This window comes from Pogoniulus pusillus, chromosome 35, assembly GCF_015220805.1.
Source record: "Pogoniulus pusillus isolate bPogPus1 chromosome 35, bPogPus1.pri, whole genome shotgun sequence".
NCBI lineage: Eukaryota > Metazoa > Chordata > Aves > Piciformes > Lybiidae > Pogoniulus > Pogoniulus pusillus.
In genome coordinates, this window is record NC_087298.1 from 10,527,254 (window position 1) to 10,544,248 (window position 16,995).

Genomic DNA, 16,995 nt, shown 5'->3' on the forward strand with positions numbered 1-16,995 from the left:
GGAGCACCTCTCCTAGGACAGGCTTAGAGAGTTGGGGTTATTCAGTCTGGAGAAGGCTCTGAAGTGACCTAATTGTGGCCTTCCTGGACCTTAAGGGGGCTGGTGAGGGGCATTTTAGGTTGCCAGGCAGTGAGAGGACTGGGGGGAATGAAGCAAAACTAGAAGTGGGTAGATTCAGATTGGGTGTTAGGAAATAGTTCTTCACCATGGGCATGGTGAGACACTGGAACAGGTTGCCCATGGAGGTGGTAGAGGTGCCATCCCTGGAGGTTTTCAAGGCCAGGCTGGATGGGGCTGTGTGCAACCTGATCTGGTGGGAGGTGTCCCTGCCTATGACAGGGGGGTTGGAGCTGGATGATCCTTGAGGTCCCTTCCAACCCTGACACTTCTATGAAATCTATCTCACTTTTCCAGCTGAAGACAAATGGCTCAGGTCACCCCAACACTTAGCATGCACCACCCAAAGAACTCTGGTTCTGACCCACCCTAAATAAGAGCTAGGTCCCATTTCAGGTATTGCATTCATTTATTCTTTAATTCCTTTAAAAAGAAAGGAAATCCAAATACCTGATGGCTACAGCTAGGTCAGTGCCAGAAACATTTGTACCGCAGAACAGAAGCTCTGTCTTGGACAGGTTGCATAGTTAGCAGCACTTCCTCAAGAGTTTGCAAGGTGTTTTATCTACTAAGGTGATTAAAGATCCAGCCAACCTGTGCCTAGGAAGAGTTTTTAACTGTTTAGCTGTACTTGAGATTTTCCCAGTGCCATACTGGTCCCTGTAGTACATTTAGCCTTAAGATGACACTACTTTAAAAATAGCAAGTTGATTGAATTGGAAACATAAACCTGAAAGGAATTGATTGTAATCAGAGGTAATGGAACTCAGCTGACGTGCTGCAGCCTCTGCACACTTTCCTAGTACTCACTTTGGTGAAGCATTGCACAGTGGCTGTACTCAGACCATTATTCCCAACTCCAATGTCCTGCTGCTGAAGGCAGGTGGTGTTTCCCTACCCCTGGGGAGGGTAGGTGACTTAAGGAAGGGATTGTTTCAAACAGTCTCAACAGCCAAATACATGGTGTGAGAGATTAACACTTACCCCCTTAGTAACAGAAGGCCTTTAAAATAATTCTTGAAAGGCAATGTCTCTACACTTCAAATGCACAGTAGTACATTCACACACAGCTGCTGCAGAGGACCCAAAAAGCCCAACAGGGGAGCACCATCCTTGCACACAACTGCTGAAATCCCCTAACTGGTCCCTGCCATGCATTTTACACAGTATTCAACACTTGGCTAGGAGTGAGAAGAAAGAAAACTCAACCCCACAATGTACATAAGCAAACCAAATCAGACAGACAGACAAAAAACGTTCACCTTTCTGCAGGCTTTTCTCTGGTCCTCAATCATGCCAATTCCAGAAGCTGTGTCCCCTGGGTGGAGTCATCTTAGAACCAAGAGACGGCATCTGATTGCTTCCAAAGATAGTATAGTTAAAAATAGATCAATTGGATCTGTTGGGATGGATGTCCTAAGTAAGTGACTCCATTTTCTTCAGCAAAAGCACTTGAGCTACATGGATTAGCTTATGCAGATGAATCCAGGATGAGGTTTAAGACATTCTTCACAAGCCACAGCAACTGCTTAAGCAGACAATTCCCTGCAGAGTTTGCCATGGCCTGAAATCCTCCTCCAACACAAGCATCGCAGAGTTCTCAGCTCAGGAAATGCTACAGATGCTGCTGGATCTTTGGTCCTTTTGCTCTCGCCGCTTCTGAAGCTCCCTTGTAATCCGCCTCTTTATCCCAATTAAATAGAGTTCTCTGTCAAACTGCCCTGCAGCAAGTGGAATGCTACAATACAAACACAAGCAGTTAGAGCAGGGTACAAAAACCTCCTCCTCCCTTGCCCAGTGTTTCCCAACTACAGCCAAACCCCTAATTTTTAATTTCTTAAGGCATTAAGATACTGCTGTGGGAGAAAATGGTAAAACAAAGTTCTCTTCATAGCAGTTAGGGCTTATTTAAGGAGGAGTTGGGGACCTGGCAGCAGGGATTTCAGGTATCAGTGCAAGGTTTAAGCTTTCTCACTGCTGTCACCACTGAAGTGAGAGAGAAGAGAGAGAAAGAGGTTGCAGACTGTCCATCTCTGAAGGCTTTCAAAACCTACCTGGATGTGTTCTGGTGTGGCTTGCCCTAGATGATGCTTTGGCAGGAGGTTGGACTTGATCTCTGGAGATCCCTTCCAACCTCTAACATTCTCTGATCTCTAGAGATCCCTTCCAACCTCTAACATTCTCTGATCCTGTGATCTCTAGAAATCCCTTCCAACCTCTAACATTCTCTGATCTCTAGAGATCCCTTCCAACCTCTAACGTTCTCTGATCCTGTGATCAATAGAGATCCCTTCCAACCTCTCATATTCTCTGATAGCATAAAGAGCATTTATCAGTCAAAAGTCAAAGAGGCTGTGGAAAGCTACTCAGGATAAACTATTTCAGAGACTCTCCTGGGAGGACAAAGTCCAAGCAGGGGCATCCCCTCGGGATGGGTGGAGCGTGTGCAATCAGTGACACAAGGGGGTACTAACTTGTCTCTGCCAGGCCTCACTCTGACGCGGAACAAGGCGAACACGGGCCGGTGGTCCGAGGTTCGGATGCTAGGGCAGGAGGAGTACTTGACCGCCTGGATGTCATCTTTGTACCGACTGCGGAACACAACTCGATCCTGGGGGGCAGAGACAGGGGAGACTGATGCAAGTCCCTTTGCACACCCACCCTGGAAAGAAGCACTGCTTCATGAGAGACAAATCCATTAGTTTCTCATACACTCCAGTCAGCAAAATTCAGTGTCTAGCACAGGGATGCACTCGTGACAAATGAGAGTCTGATCCCAGGAGTGGTTCTGTGCCCAGCGCTGAGCACAGGGCAGAATGCACTGCCCAGCATGCAAGGAAAATGAGATTAGCAGCCTGTGCCAAACTGCTCCCTGTGCTCACAGATCCAACATTCCTTTCTTCCAAACCAGTTCCACACACCCATTGCCTTTAAGTAACAAATCTCAGCACGACTCTCTCTCACACAGACTAGCTCTGAAAGGCAGCTTTTTGCCAGAGGTGAGAACCCCCTGTGGAGACAGCTGTGAAGCTGAGCAGCCCGCAGGAGCACGCTGCTCTGCAGCACCCATTACCGTGTAGGAAGGAGTTCTTTGCTTGGAAGTGGTGTCATAGCTGTCCTTTCCTATGTCAAACTTGTAAGAAGGACAGAAGTGAATGTCAGCCTCTTGGAATCCTTTGAAAATAGAGCCTGCAAGGGAAGGGCAGAACAGCATGAACAGCAAATTCCTCCTTCCTAAGAATCCAGAACACTAATTAATGCTGGCCATAAACAACAGCCATGTACATACATGACTAGAAAAAACTGGGTTTGGGCTCCAGAAAGGGAGCAAGCTCAAGTTATTACATAGTGAGGATAAAAAGCAGTCAGTGGCTGTTTAAACAAAACCACTTGGTGCATGCACACCAAAGCTCATGATGCTCTGCAAAGACCAGTTACATCTAAAAGCCCAAGACACTGTGCATAAATGCTGCTCAGTTTACAGAAGAGTCAGATGACAAAGCAGGAAATGACTTGGGAGATTAACTATAGCAAAATGCTACAGCATTGTACATTCTCACTGTATTTGACAACTGCTGACTTCCTTTTTAGGGAACTTAAGAGAAAGCAGGAAATATGGATTTGGCTGCAATTATTTCTGTGAGTAGTTATCTTTGTTCTTGGTGGCTAAGGTGAAAACCATCTGCTCACTCACCCCTGCTCATTTCACTAGTGAGTTGGTCATAGGCCAGTAGCTTGGACACATCTGTCCCTGGGTTCTGGTTCAAGATGGAATCCACAGTCTCCCGATCCTTATTGAGCCGAAAGTTGAAGTCACCAAACCAGAACACTTCATCAAACCGAGTTGTGACATCACCTGCAAATTGAAGCCAGAAGTGTCAGCATAAAGGTAAATAACCCAAAAAGTTCTGAAAGCAAAAGAGGGATCCCAACCTTTTCTTCCTTGAATCTCCTTTTGACTTTGGAGGGACATGAAAGTTTACGATGCAGCTGCCTGCTCATTAAAATGAAACTCACTTAATTCTTTCCAGGTAAGAGCTGTGTGATGCTGAGCTTACTGATCATGCTGCTGGATATCTGCAAGGAACAGGCATCAATCCTTTCCTTTTTACTGCTAGGAGATACTACACTTCATAGAATCCTAGAATGGCTTAGGTTGGAAGAGACCTTAGAGATAGATCATTTACTCCAACCTCCCTGCCATGGGCAGGGACACTTCTCTGCTAGACTCAGCTGCTCAAGGCCTCATCCAACTTAGCCTTGAGCACCCCCAGTGAGGAGGCATACACAAGCTCCCTGTGCAAGTTGTCTCACCACCCTTGTACTGTAGAACTTCCTAAGATCCAGTCTAAACCTACTCTCCCTCAGCTCCAAACCATTCCCTCTTGCCCTAGTGCTAGACACCCTTACGAAAAGTCCCTCTGCAGCCTTCCTGTGGGATCCCTTCAGGTACTGGAAATAATCATGTGAATAATAACCACCCTCAGACAAAAGCCCTGTGGCTGCCTGTTCTCCCACCTCAAATGAGCACCCTCGTTCCCTCTTCCTTAGTGTAGGCTGAGAAGCAGTGCACAAGCTCTGCCCATTTGGGCTCCCACAGAAGTATGGTTTCACACTTACTGGAACTGGACCGATATGGGTTTGTGTCTGGAACGTTCTTGGGGAGTGTAAGGGCTTGAATGGTTTTATTGTAGTCCAGTTTCCTCTCATTCACCTTACTGTCCCCAGCTGAAAAACAGAAATCCCAGCACTGCCAATGATGCACCATTTCCACGCAGTTACCACTTCTGGTTATCGCAGCACATCAGACACTTCCCACATGTAAAATGTAACTCTTTGACCCAGGAAGCAAACTGAGAAATACTGACAGGAAGTATGGAAAAGGGGATACAACTGTGCAGAGTTCATTCCTGGCTCCTAAACAGTTCTTTTGTAAGTTTGCTATAAAAAAAAATCACCCTCCCTTATTGTTCTCAGCTCAGTAGTCCTAAGCTTTGACTCCAGCCTGTCCTGCTCCTCTGCAGCTTTTCTACCTTTGTCAAGCAAACTCCCCTCCTCCTCCCTCAATCAAGACACTTCTAACAAGGTTGTAAATGTCTCACATGTAAAGTGGGAGGTGATGAAGAGAAAGGAGGTCCCAAAAAAGGTGAAGCAGATTCCCAGAGCTCCTTTGGTTTTGATCTGGGATACAATTCTGGTTGTCACTGTGGCATACTCCACTTCTGGAAGGAGAAAAAGAAGCTGGTTTTACCCAAACACATTTAGAGACAGTGAGCAGGGAAGTCAGGCAAGGGGCAGCCCTGGAGAACAGGGCAAGGCACCCAACAGCAGCAGCCTCTTTCACCTCCCCACTCTGCAGCTCTCACTGGACCACACACCTGAGCAGAACCAGATCAGGTCCCTCCGGATGAAGACTGACATGTACAGCACCCCATGTGCAGCAGAGTAGAGCATAACGTAGTGGGGGCCCAGTGTCTCTTGCAGGCGGATCTCCCACTCCCTTCTGCAGGAAAGAACAACAGCTGGATCACAGAGGACAGCACAAGAGACAGTAACCAGGAAAGGAAATCAGTGTGGTAAAACCTGAGTGGTCTCTCTGATAAAGAACATGAAGGAAGCATAAGCAGAACTTCCACAGCAGTGCTGCAGCAGAGGCTGTCCAGTTCAATGTGCAGCTCCGCACATGCCATGCAGCCAGCTCTGCATGGTGGTGAGAATGGGCTGCAAATCTGGGACAATCCTGCTGGGAATACACCCTAATAAAGTGGAGGAGGTCACAAAAATGATCTGAGGGCTGGAACCCCTCTGCTGAGAGGCCAGGCTAAGAGAATTGAGGTTGTTCAGCCCAGAGAAGAAAAGGCTCCAGGAAGACCTTCTGGTGATCTTTCAGTACTTAAAGGGGCTGATCAGAAAGCTGGGGACAGACCTTTTAACAGAGCCTGTTGTGGCAGGACAAGAGGTGATGGTTTGAAACTGAAAGAGGGAGATCTAGACTAGAGAGAAGGAATTTTTGATGCTGAAGGTGGAGAAACACTGGCCCAGGTTTCCCAGAGAGGTGCCCCATCCCTGAAACCTTTCCAGGTCAGGTTGTCTGGGCCTCTGAGCGAGCTGCTATGGTTGCAGTTGTCCCTGCTGACTGCAGAGGGATTGGACTGGATGACCTTTAAAGGTCTGTGATTCAGTGAGGCTTGAACCTGCCCTTCTGGGGTTGGCCAATCTTGGATGGACTTAAAATTTGCAGCAATGCACCAGTGATGAGCACGAGGCTGCAATGGCTCACAGCCAGCCCAGGAGACAGCTCACAGGAATCAGAGCACAGTTTTGTTATTAGCTGCTCTGACAACAGGACCAAGTTCTCTATTTACAGCTTTTTTTAATGCCATTTTCCTCTAAAAAACATCTCCCCACAGGTTTATGCAATGGAATTCAACCTTATTAAATGAGCTGTTTATTGAAAGTATTATTAATATGATGGAGACTATTTCCAGACTAATTAAACCCAAAGTAATTAGTTAACAATAAAAGAGGATGGTTCATTACATTGTTTTTGCTACCTGTCTGGACAGCCTTCTTGAACCCCAATGATGTACATGTCCTGGGCATAGTCAGGATCTGTTGGTAATAAGAGGTCATCCAGGTTTATTGGAAGTTCCTATGATTGAAAACAAAACCACAATATCAGTTATGTGAAAATGGACTAGAAAAGACCAAGAGGAGTCCAGGTTAAGCCACAAATTCCACAGCACATACAAACAATTCAGGCTTCTAAAAGGAGGCTAAATGATAGCATTAAAACTTCTTCTTCCCTGAGACAGACTTTGACTGCTGTGGCTCCAGCAGCAACTGAGATTCCACAGCTCAGCACTGTTTGTAATTCCCTGTGATTTTTACCAAGCTCATGGGCTGTTAACTGAACATCCCAAGGGTTGCTTATGTTCCTCCAAGCACAGCCTCTAAACCACCTGGTAGAATAAGTCTGGAATCCTCAGGCCATGTAAAGAAGTAGGCAGGAGGCTGTGTTCTTTATCAGAGATGTTCTCATCATAAACACTGAATTGTCAGCTACCTTCTTTCTGCCCTGGTGAGACCTCATTTGGAATACTGTGTTCAGTTTTGGGCTCCCCAGTCTAGGAGGGACAGGGATCTACTCAAGAGTAGATTAATCACCTATGAAGGTGATTAATGTGCTGGAATCCTGCCCTATGAGAAGAGGCTCAGGGACCTGGGGCTTTTTACTCTACTGAAGAGAACATTTAGAGGGGATCTAATCAATGTTTACTAATGTCTGAGGGCTGGGTGTCAAGAGGGAGGGGACAAACACTTCTCAGCTGCACCCTGTGATAGGACAAGGGGCAATGTGTATAAACTACAGCACACGAAGTTCCACCTCAACATGAGGAGGAACTTCCTTTACTCTAAGGGTCATGGAGCACTGGAACAGGCTCCCCAGACAGGTTGTTGGGTCTCCTTCTCTGGAGACTTTTAAGGCCTGTCTGGATGTATCCCTTTGTGACCTGTGCAGGGGAACTGGACTCGATTTGTGGAGGTCCCTTGCAACCCCTAACATCCTGTGACCCTTATGACACAGGATGCCTATGATCCTCATGACTTTAAGTGCAGCAGAGTACAAAGAAGCTGACAAAAAGCCAGAGTGGCACAAGCAAGCTCACTGCTGTTATACCTAATGTCTGCTGAAGCCTATTCCAATGAGTGACTAAAGTGAACAAGCAAGAGAGGGTCTTATAATTTGATAAAGAACTCAAGTCAGTGAGGAGCAGTCATAAACAAAATAACACGAACAGAGCATAGCAGAAGTAGTCCATCACACCAGTCCTTGCAGTAAAGCTGGAGGAACTTTACCACTGCCAGAAGACCTGGGGAAACTTCTGTGCACATACCTTCTGGCCTTGCATGTTCCAGGTGGCCACAAAAATCCCAATATTCCGATCAGGGAAATATCTGCTAAGTTCTTCTGCTCCCAGTAAGGCACCACTTGCCAGAAGGCTGCCTTCCAAATAGCTTCTGTGAACAGAAGAGCAATAAAAGAGCATCTAAGGAAAGGGAATAACAGGTTGGAATAGTGATTTGTAACACTTGAGTTAATCAAAGACACACTTTTAGCTCAAGAAAACAGCATTTAGTATTTAGATGGTAAGTTTTTATCCTGTGTGACCTACTCTAGGTGATCCTGCTCTGGCAGGGGGGTTGCACTAGAGGATTTTTTCCTCCCAACCCCTAACATTCTGGGATTCTGTGATATATTTCTCTGCTTGATTTAAGTTCCTTATAAAGATTCAACCCTTGAAGAAGGTTCATGGATCACATGCAACAGAACAAAACTGTTGCCACAAAGTGGCCTTTTCAGATCTGGGACACAACTCGTGGTGACACTGCTACTGCACAGGTTCTGTAACAAGAAGACTGGAGCCATCCAAAGTCTTCAGTCTTCCCCCAGCACACATACAAAATAAAGAGATGAGTTTGATGTTTGGGTATCCTGAAGCAGCTCAGTTTACTTGAAACATAAGAAGAGCTGTGTCATTCCCAGTGTTCTGCTCCTCCAAGGATTCAAAGTCAAACTCTTCCTCCATTCAGCTCAAAGTGGCTTTTGAAAGATGATTTATTGAGTCTGAATTCAGAGATAATCACAGAATCAACCAGGTTGGAAGAGACCTCCAAGATCATCCAGTCCAACCTAGCACCCAGCCCTGTCCAATCAACTAGACCATGGCATTAAGTGCCTCATCCAGGCTTTTTTTACATTTCAATCTCTTTTCAATACTTTTAAATGTCTATACTTCTAGAACAACAAAAAGAACAACAAAAACCCAAACCAACCAACAAAATACCCAGATTTAGTTCTTAGAGTGACCTTGATCTATTCTATGTTCATAGTTTTATTATAGAATGTTTTGGCATTTGAGTTATCATTTATAATTGCTTCTTAGTGTAATATCATAGAATCAACCAGATTGGAAGAGACCTCCAAGACCATCCAGTCCAACCTATCATCCAGCCCTATCCAGTCAACTAGAGGATCACATTGGAAAAAGAGGAGAGATCTGCCCCAGCTTTCTGCCTCTCCAGACAGCAAGGGAGATTGGCAACAAGGTTTCAAATTGAACAACCATTTATAATCTTGTTTAAGCTCTGCAAAGAATGATGCCAGCATGATGCCAGGGGACACCCTGCGACACACTGCTCTACCCAGACAACTCCAACAGCTCTGCAGAGGGAAGTGAAAGAAAATCTCTCAAGGCAAACAAGTTGCATCCTACCCTTGGGGCTGTCTTACCAGACAGTAACTTTAATTTATCTCAGAATTATTTCTCCTGTACCACTGATTGTCACTTTTTAGATCAAAATCAGGTTTATGCCTCAAGGTCTTGCAGGCTGTTGTGTGTCTGAAATGTACAACCTTCAGATGAGTACACAGTGTTCTTTGCCTTTTAACCTGTTTCCTGACCTGCAGGATTATCAATAGTAATTGTTGCAGTGTCTCTGTCTTGAGTCCCTCCAATCAAACATCTAAACAACTACAAATGATGACAAATGAACAGAGCAGGTCAGGGCCACACTAGGAGAAACTGCTGAGGTCTGAGTGGAATCATACTCTTCCTCAAAAGCTTCCTGGAAAAGCTGGGGCAGAAGACCTCCTGTAGGAGACTAAAGCAGTTCAAAGAACATCATTTCATCCTGCCAGAAGCCAAACAAGGAGTTCTTCCCTACGAGGGTGGTGAGGCACTGGAACAGTTACCCAGAGAAGCTGTGGAGGCTCCAGGCCTGGAAGTGTTTAAAGCCAGCTTGGATGGTGCCTGGTCTAGTAGGAGGTGTCCCTCTGCCCATGGCAGAGCAGTTGGAACTAGACGGTCTTTAAGGTCCCTTTCAACCCAAACCATTCTGTGACTCCTGGCACTTAACATTTCAGCTCAAGCCCAGAGTATTTCCAGATGTAAAATAAAAGCTCTCCCAACCCTTATCCTGTCAGGCTAACACTTCTCCATTTTCACACCAGATTACTTAAATATCACAAGCAAGCTGACAGCAAACCAAACTTACAGTTATGGAAACTGGGTGGTAAGACCCTGGAACGGGTTGCCAAGGAAGGTGGTGGAAACTCCATGCCTGGAGATGTTTAAGGCCAGGCTGGATGAGGCTCTACACAACCTGATCTAGTGTGAGGTGTCCCTGCCCATGGCAGGGGGGTGGAACTAGATAATCCTTGTGGTCCCTTTCAACTCTGACTGACTCTATGATTCTAAAACCAACACCAGCTGAAAGAAGTAAACAGACTATCTGCACTGACTTCTCCATCTTAGAATCACAGAATGGTTTAGGTCGGAAGAGACCTCAAAGCTCACCCAGTTCCAAGGGCATAGGCAGAGACACCTCCCACTAGATCAGGTCACTCAAGGTCTCATCCAGCCTAGCCTTAAACACCTTCACACTCCTCAGCCTCCACATAGATTAAACAACACAGACCAACTTCTGTGCTTTACTGATAGCTCCCATTCTCAGCCCAGAAGGATCTTTTAGAGCAGCTGGCTCCCTGCTAACACACCCTAGGCTTTGCCACGGGAAGCCAACGGACATACCTGCTTCTGACATCCTTGGAGCGAATGGGAGTGAGCAGGCTAAACGTAGATTTCATGGAGTCCGTGGAGCAGCTGTCATAGACCACGCCGTTGCCATGCAGCCTGGTGTCGCTCAGGCTGCTGCTCACCCTCCCAAACTTGTGCTGAGAATAATGTTGGTAATCCACACAATCTGAATCAATCCTATTAGCTGTCCTCAGCGCCTGAGAGGCCACATTGAGCTCCACGGGTGGCAGAGGTCGAGCTGGCATTATTTGGGCCAGCCGGGGTTTGCCGCCCGTGAACGCCTTCCCCCGCAGCAGGCCACCGAAGGCACTGGAGATCTCGGAAGCTCTCTTGCCCAGCTCGGAGGGACCTCCTCTGCTCTTGCCCGCGGGACTGGCTTCTGAGGCATCTGGCGAACAACTGTGCAAGGAGCTCTGCTGGCAGCGCTGAGGGCAGGGGCTCGCCCTGCCCCTGACGGGGGTGCTGAGGGATGCCTCCTGCAGAGAGCCATTGGAGGAACTGGTCTCGTTGGGATCAGTCAGGCTCTCCTGGCTGGTTCGAAAGCGCCTCCACCTCCTCCAGCTTTTCTCGTCCAAAGACGCCGCACGCTCCAGCCGCGGTTTCCGAGGAGGCCTTGGAGTGATGGATTTAATTTTCATATTAGCTTTAAGTTCACCTGGTAGAAACTTCAAGGCTTCGTTTAAAGAGGTGCCTACCCTTGGAAGGTCATCAAAGGTAAGTGGCCCATTGTCTCCAGCCTCCTTCTTAGCTGCTTTCCCAGCTTTTTTAGCTTGCAGGTCCTGTACTGCTCCACCCTCCATGCTCCGAGTGACACATCCTCCTGAGTGCAGTGGAAATCCATTTGGAGTACTCATTCTTCTCTGGGTACCAGCTATGGACACTGCTCCACAGAAGTTCCTCACAGCATAGCTTCCTTCCTTTGCTTACCCTGTAGGTTCACAGGGCTTTAACCAAGCCAGAAACACATGGAAACTGAAGACAGCTCAGTCTTTGGTTGAGGATGAAGCGCAGGTGTACGTGTGGGCAGATGCATTGTCTGCGTGTGAGAAGTTACTGAGCTGCAAACTCTGCTCCTTCCTCGGAGAGGATGCTCTTCACAGGACCTCCCCCTGACACAAACGAAACCTTAATGTGACCTTGCTAGAAAAAACAACGTTATTCTCTCTTTATTTGTTCACGAGAGCAGAGCTGTGATTTGACTTCCTTGCTGCTGTCAGCACCGCAGCTGTGCATAGAGCTCTTTAAAACAAGGTTGTGCATCCTGTCAGCATAAAAGGAGATTAAAACTGCACATAAATCACAGCTTGTTCTCCTGGCTGCACACTGAGTCACAGCCTCCACTCTGCCCACAGCACTCAGCACCAGAGACCAGGAAATTTCCAGCGATCTCAGCCTCTCACCTAATGCCACAGCAAGGTGACTGCTGCCACTTTCTCCTGCTCAGCCTCTAGCCACTACTGCTGAAACCGAGGGAACATCTTGGGGATTAGTTTTAAGGATACAGAATCTAGCTCCATAGCAAACCCCAACCTGGAGAGGAAGCATCTCATTACACTGCAGTTATTGCAAACCAAACTCCCCACACGGGGCAGCTCCAGACTGGAAACACGTTAAAGTACTGAAAACATCAAATCCCGTTAAAGCACAGTGGAAGGCGGATTTGGTACCCGAGGGGAAGCCATCCACGTTCCGACCGGACAGAAGGGATGGCTTCTGCAGCCCTTCATACCTCCGTATCTCACCGGACAGAAGGGATGGCTTCTGCAGCCCTTCATACCTCCGTATCTCACCGGACAGAAGGGATGGCTTCTGCAGCCCTTCATACCTCCGTATCTCACCGGACAGGAGGGATGGCTTCTGCAGCCCTTCATACCTCCGTGTCTCACCGGACAGAAGGGATGGCTTCTGCAGCCCTTCATACCTCCGTATCTCACCGGACAGGAGGGATGGCTTCCACAGCTCTTCATACCTCCGTGTCTCACTGAAGAGGAGGGATGGCTTCCGCAGCCCTTCATACCTCCGTGTCTCACCGGACAGAGACGGTTTCCGCAGCCCTTCACACACCTCCCCGTCCCACCGTCCCGCCTCGCCACCACGACCCTAACAGCGGCCGCGCCAGCTGCAGGCGAGGAGCGGAGGGGCGGGAGCCGCCGCGACAGCAGCCATTGACACGGGCAGGCCCCGCAGCCACCCACCCCGCTCCTCACTGACCTCCCGGCCCGCGGGGCTCGCTGCCGCCCGCCGAAGGCCGGCTCCGCTGCGCTGGCCTCAGTAGCACTTCACCCGCTGCTGCGGGCGGGCCCCCACTAGCTCCAGCCACCTTTGTCCCCCAAGGGCCCTTCTCGGCCCGACCCGGCCTGGCGGGCGAGAGAAGTCGCCTCAGCTCCAGCCCCAGCCCCGCGGCGCGCCCGTGGCAACGGCAGGCGGCAGACGCTGGGCCCACCCTCCAGACAGCAGGCAGCGGCCCCTGGCGGCGGGAGGACCGCACCTGCCACGCTAAGGCGGCACTCAACTCCGTTTAAAGCGTCTCACACTTAGACCGGTTAAGTGCACAGCTTAAACGCTGAGCCTTCCCGTGAAGATACACAGCCTGAGGATCAGAGCATCACGAAGAAAGTCAGAGCAGCCCTGCAGAAAAGGCCCTGGTGGTGCTGGCGGAAAAGGAGCTGGACCTGAGCCAGCAACGTGCACTTGCAGCCCAGATGGCGAATCCCATCCTGGGCTGCATCACAAGAAACAGGGCCAGCAGGTGGAGAGAGAGGATTCCGCCCCCCTCACCTGGAGTACTGCGTCCAGCTCTGGGCCCTCCGCCAGAAGAGAGACAGGGACCTGCTAGAGCACATCCGAGAGAGGGGGACGAGAGGACGTCCAGGAGGAGCCTCTCCCGTGAAGAGAAGCTGAGGAGGAAGCTGGGGCTGTTCAGCCTGGAAAAGGCACTGGAGAGACCCACAGGAAGGCTAGGGAAGAACAGTTTAGAGGGGTGTGTAGTGATAGGACAAGGAGCAATACTTTGAAAGCGGAGCAGAGGAGATTTAGGTTGGACATACAGAAGAAGTTTTTACAAGGAGTGATAAAATACTGGAACAGACTTACCAGAGCTGTGGTTGAGGGCCCTGGCGACATTCAAGATCAGACTCAAAGGGGCCTGATCTAGCCAGAGGTGCTCCTGTTCACTGCAGAGGCATGGGACAAGATGCCCTTTGAGGGTCCTTTCCAATCTAATGCAGTCTGACAATCTGTGCAAATCTGTCAAAAATACTTACCCTGCCAGTTCCAACAGAGCAGCCCTGGTTAGTGTCCAGTTCTGGGCTCCTCAGTTGAAGAGACCAGGAACTATGGAAGAGTCCAACAGGAGGCCAGAGCACGCTGAGGGAACTGGAGCATCTCTGAGGAAAAGCTCAGAGATCACAGTATCACAGAATGTCAGGGGCTGGAAGGCACCTCCAAAGATCATCTGGTCCAGCCCTGCTGCCAGAGCAGCATCACCTAGAGCAGATCACACCAGAACACAGCCAGACAGTTCTTGAATATCATGTTATCATGTCCCTTTCTGTAGTGGAGAGATGTGGGGCTGTTTAGCCTGGAGAAGAGCAGCTTGACAGGGGATCCTCTCTGCTCAGCAAGAGTTAAAGGATGTGGGGGAGAGTAAGAGGATAGGGCCAGTCTCTTTTCAGCGGTGTCCGGTAACAGGACAAGGAGTGATGAGTATAAAGGAGAACGCAGCAGGTTTCACTCAAGAACATCTGCTTTGCTGTGAGGGTGCAACAGGATGGTTGGAGACTTTCAAAACCCACCTGGACTTTGTGATCCCAGTCAGCCTATTCTAGGCAAACCTGCTTTAGCATGGGACTTGGATCTCCAAGGTGCCTATCATTCTATGACCTATTAAAAAATAAAGATATCACACCCAGTTCCAAAACACAACCTTTAAATGGATCCTTTCCAAAGAGCAGAGAAGTTCCTGCAGCCCACCTCACTAAAGCAATAACCACAAGTAGTAGTAAAATGTGAAAGTGCTCCAGAGCGCAAAATACTTTATTTAAGAATTTACAGTGTCAAATCTTACACTTAGGAAAGATAGCAGCTCCCAGCTCAAAGGAAGCCTTCTTGAATTAAGTTGTTTGGCAGTCTCTACTGAAAGGAGAAAATAAGCAGCAGCCTGGCTGGACTAGAGGAAAGCCAAGTGTCTGTCTGGGCTTCAGACATAGAAAAGTAAACCACATTGACTGCTGCTGACCACATCTGGAATCAAGTATGGACCATTATGCAAAGGTTTCTAATCCCCTCCCCAAAACCAGCATTTTGCTTCAGCTACATACAAACCTTTTAGGACATACATAAGGCTATCAGGATCTCAGAGAGGTGGCATTTTTTTTTTTAGGAAAAAGAGAAGAGAACAACAGGGGACCAACAATGGCAATTTCACATCCACATTATTTCTACTCAACGGGCAGAGAATTCAAGTAAAGAAAAAAAAAACAAGAAAGCATCAAAATAGTTTGGTGGCAAGTTCTAAATAAAATATGGCCTAATGATTTAATAAATATTTAAAAGTTTATTTCTCTCTTTGCAGACAAGTCAGATCCCTCAATGATGCATACCATGGATTTCAAGATTTCCTACGTGAAACCTAGAAAGATTTGGAAGTCCATCGGTAGGAGGTCTAATCCATTCTACTTTTAGCAGGTCTGAAATTCAGCTGTTAGCTCGGTTATTTTAGTCATGGAAATCCAAGAACAGAGTATTATGCTGATTCTGGCACTCAACAGGAAGAAAAGAAACAACTTTCAAGCTGTCATCACCTTAACTGCACAGTGCCAGCAGTCTGAGAGAAAGCAAGTAACCGTATTGCACTTAAAAGAACACTCACTCGTCAAATAGTACAGCGTTGGCTATGATACAGGAGCTTCTGCCAGACTATACAGTTTGCTTTACAAGTAGTCTAAACCACAAACTACATACAGACTAGGTAAGAGCCAATCCAATTAGTATTAGATTACAGTCACAGTTTTCATTTGATATAGGTCAATTTATTTGGATGAGCTGTGGCTCCCTCCCTTGCTTCAAGAAACAAACCAACGTGAGGCATCTCCCCCAGAGGAACATCTCCCATTCCAGTCTTGTTTGCTAAGCATCACAATCGTGCATGGTCCTCTTAAGGCCACAGAGTGTTATGTTACAATGTGGACATGAGTTAGTTGAGGTTTTTTGCCCTCACTGAGAGGGAAGCATCCTTTAGAAATTCCCTGAAACTATGTCTTTCAAGGTGACACTCATGGTTTATTTTATACTTCAGGAATGAACTGCCAATGCAATTTACACAGAGGGTTTTTTTTGTAACAGACAACAACTATCTCCTCCCTCATGTCTATTCTTTACCACAGCAGAGCTATTCCTAGCCAAGGTTTTTGTTTGTTTTTAAACAGGAAAAGTTACCTACATTTCATGTTTGGTAATGATTTGAGTAGATGAGGTGCAAATAAGGAGACTCATGAAAAACAAAAATCACCCATCATTCAATTTCTGTTAAGTCAACCGCAGTACTGATACCACATCCTGTAAGATTGAAGAGTTGTTTACTCAGAACTCCAAATACAAAGTTCTTGTATTTTACTTCAAGGTTGGATATTTCCTCTGTCCAATTCTTCCCAATCTTGAGCTTCCAGTGACTGCAGGAGACTGGAAAAGAGATTAGGAAAAAAAAATGAAGTTACAGAATCAATCACAGAATGCCAGGTTGGAAGGGACCTCAAGGATCGCCTGGTCCAACCTTCCTAGGTGCTAGTGTAGTCTAAATGGGATGGTCCAGCACCCTATCAGATTGAGTGTTAAAAGTGCCCAGTGGAGGGGAACGCACTGCTTCCTTTTGGAGACTGAGTGCTGTGTCCAAGTCTGGGCTCCTCCATTTGAGAGACATGTTGAGGTACTGGAAGGCGTCCAGAGAAGGTCAATGAAGCTGGCGAGGGGCCTGGAGCACAGCCCTGTGAGGAGAGGCTGAGGGAGCTGGGGGTGTGCAGGCTGCAGCAGAGGAGGCTCAGGGGAGAGCTCATTGCTGTCTGCAGCTCCCTGAAGGGAGGTTATATCCAGGTGGGGTTGGGCTCTGCTGCCAGGCACCCAGCAACAGAACAAGAGGACACAGTCTCAAGTTGTGCCTGGAGAGGTACAGGCTGGATGTTAGGAGGAAGCTGTTGTCAGAGGAGTGATTGGCATTGGAATGTGCTGCCCAGAGAGGTGGTGGAGTCACTGTTCCAGAAGGTGTTCAGGGAAAGCCTGGATG

The 16,995-nt window shown here is 47.8% G+C and overlaps 2 protein-coding genes across 7 annotated transcripts in view; both read right to left on the reverse strand.

Annotated features, from left to right (window-relative positions):
* Nucleotides 1–507: 507 nt before the first annotated feature.
* INPP5E (inositol polyphosphate-5-phosphatase E) lies at nucleotides 508–13,111 on the reverse strand. Of its 3 annotated transcripts, XM_064170877.1 has the most exons (11): nucleotides 12,930–13,111; nucleotides 10,713–11,827; nucleotides 8,016–8,139; nucleotides 6,672–6,769; nucleotides 5,496–5,620; nucleotides 5,220–5,339; nucleotides 4,738–4,845; nucleotides 3,812–3,973; nucleotides 3,191–3,306; nucleotides 2,592–2,728; nucleotides 508–1,855 (listed from the first exon to the last, which is right to left on the reverse strand). In XM_064170877.1, exons 2-11 carry the CDS (start codon nucleotides 11,570–11,572, stop codon nucleotides 1,723–1,725), a joined length of 1,983 nt encoding a protein of 660 aa, XP_064026947.1. In that variant the 5' UTR covers nucleotides 11,573–11,827; nucleotides 12,930–13,111; the 3' UTR covers nucleotides 508–1,722. The 3 variants fall into 3 exon arrangements, with proteins under 3 accessions (XP_064026947.1, XP_064026949.1, XP_064026948.1); XM_064170879.1 differs by lacking the exon at nucleotides 4,738–4,845; XM_064170878.1 differs by lacking the exon at nucleotides 12,930–13,111 and having other exon boundaries at nucleotides 10,713–12,321.
* A 1,615-nt stretch (nucleotides 13,112–14,726) lies between these two features.
* Nucleotides 14,727–16,995, reverse strand: part of SEC16A (SEC16 homolog A, endoplasmic reticulum export factor) — a 35,466-nt gene continuing 33,197 nt past the window's right edge. For all 4 annotated transcript variants that reach the window (XM_064170860.1, XM_064170858.1, XM_064170859.1 and 1 more), the window contains one exon: nucleotides 14,727–16,397. In XM_064170860.1, coding sequence (XP_064026930.1) covers nucleotides 16,329–16,397 — 69 coding nt within the window. In that variant the 3' untranslated portion in view covers nucleotides 14,727–16,328. The remainder of the gene's footprint in view (nucleotides 16,398–16,995) is intronic.

What these genes read in the sequence shown, in the direction of transcription:
- INPP5E (XM_064170877.1), bottom strand. Translation starts at nt 11,572, where the DNA reads ATGAGTACTCCAAATGGATTTCCACTGCACTCAGGAGGATGTGTCACT. An exon ending in CACTAGTGAAATGAGCAGGG is followed by an intron (nt 3,307 to 3,811) that starts GTGAGTGAGCAG and finishes CTTCCCTTGCAG; the next exon opens with GCTCTATTTTCAAAGGATTC. An exon ending in GTGAGGCCTGGCAGAGACAA is followed by an intron (nt 1,856 to 2,591) that starts GTTAGTACCCCC and finishes TTTGTATTGTAG; the next exon opens with CATTCCACTTGCTGCAGGGC.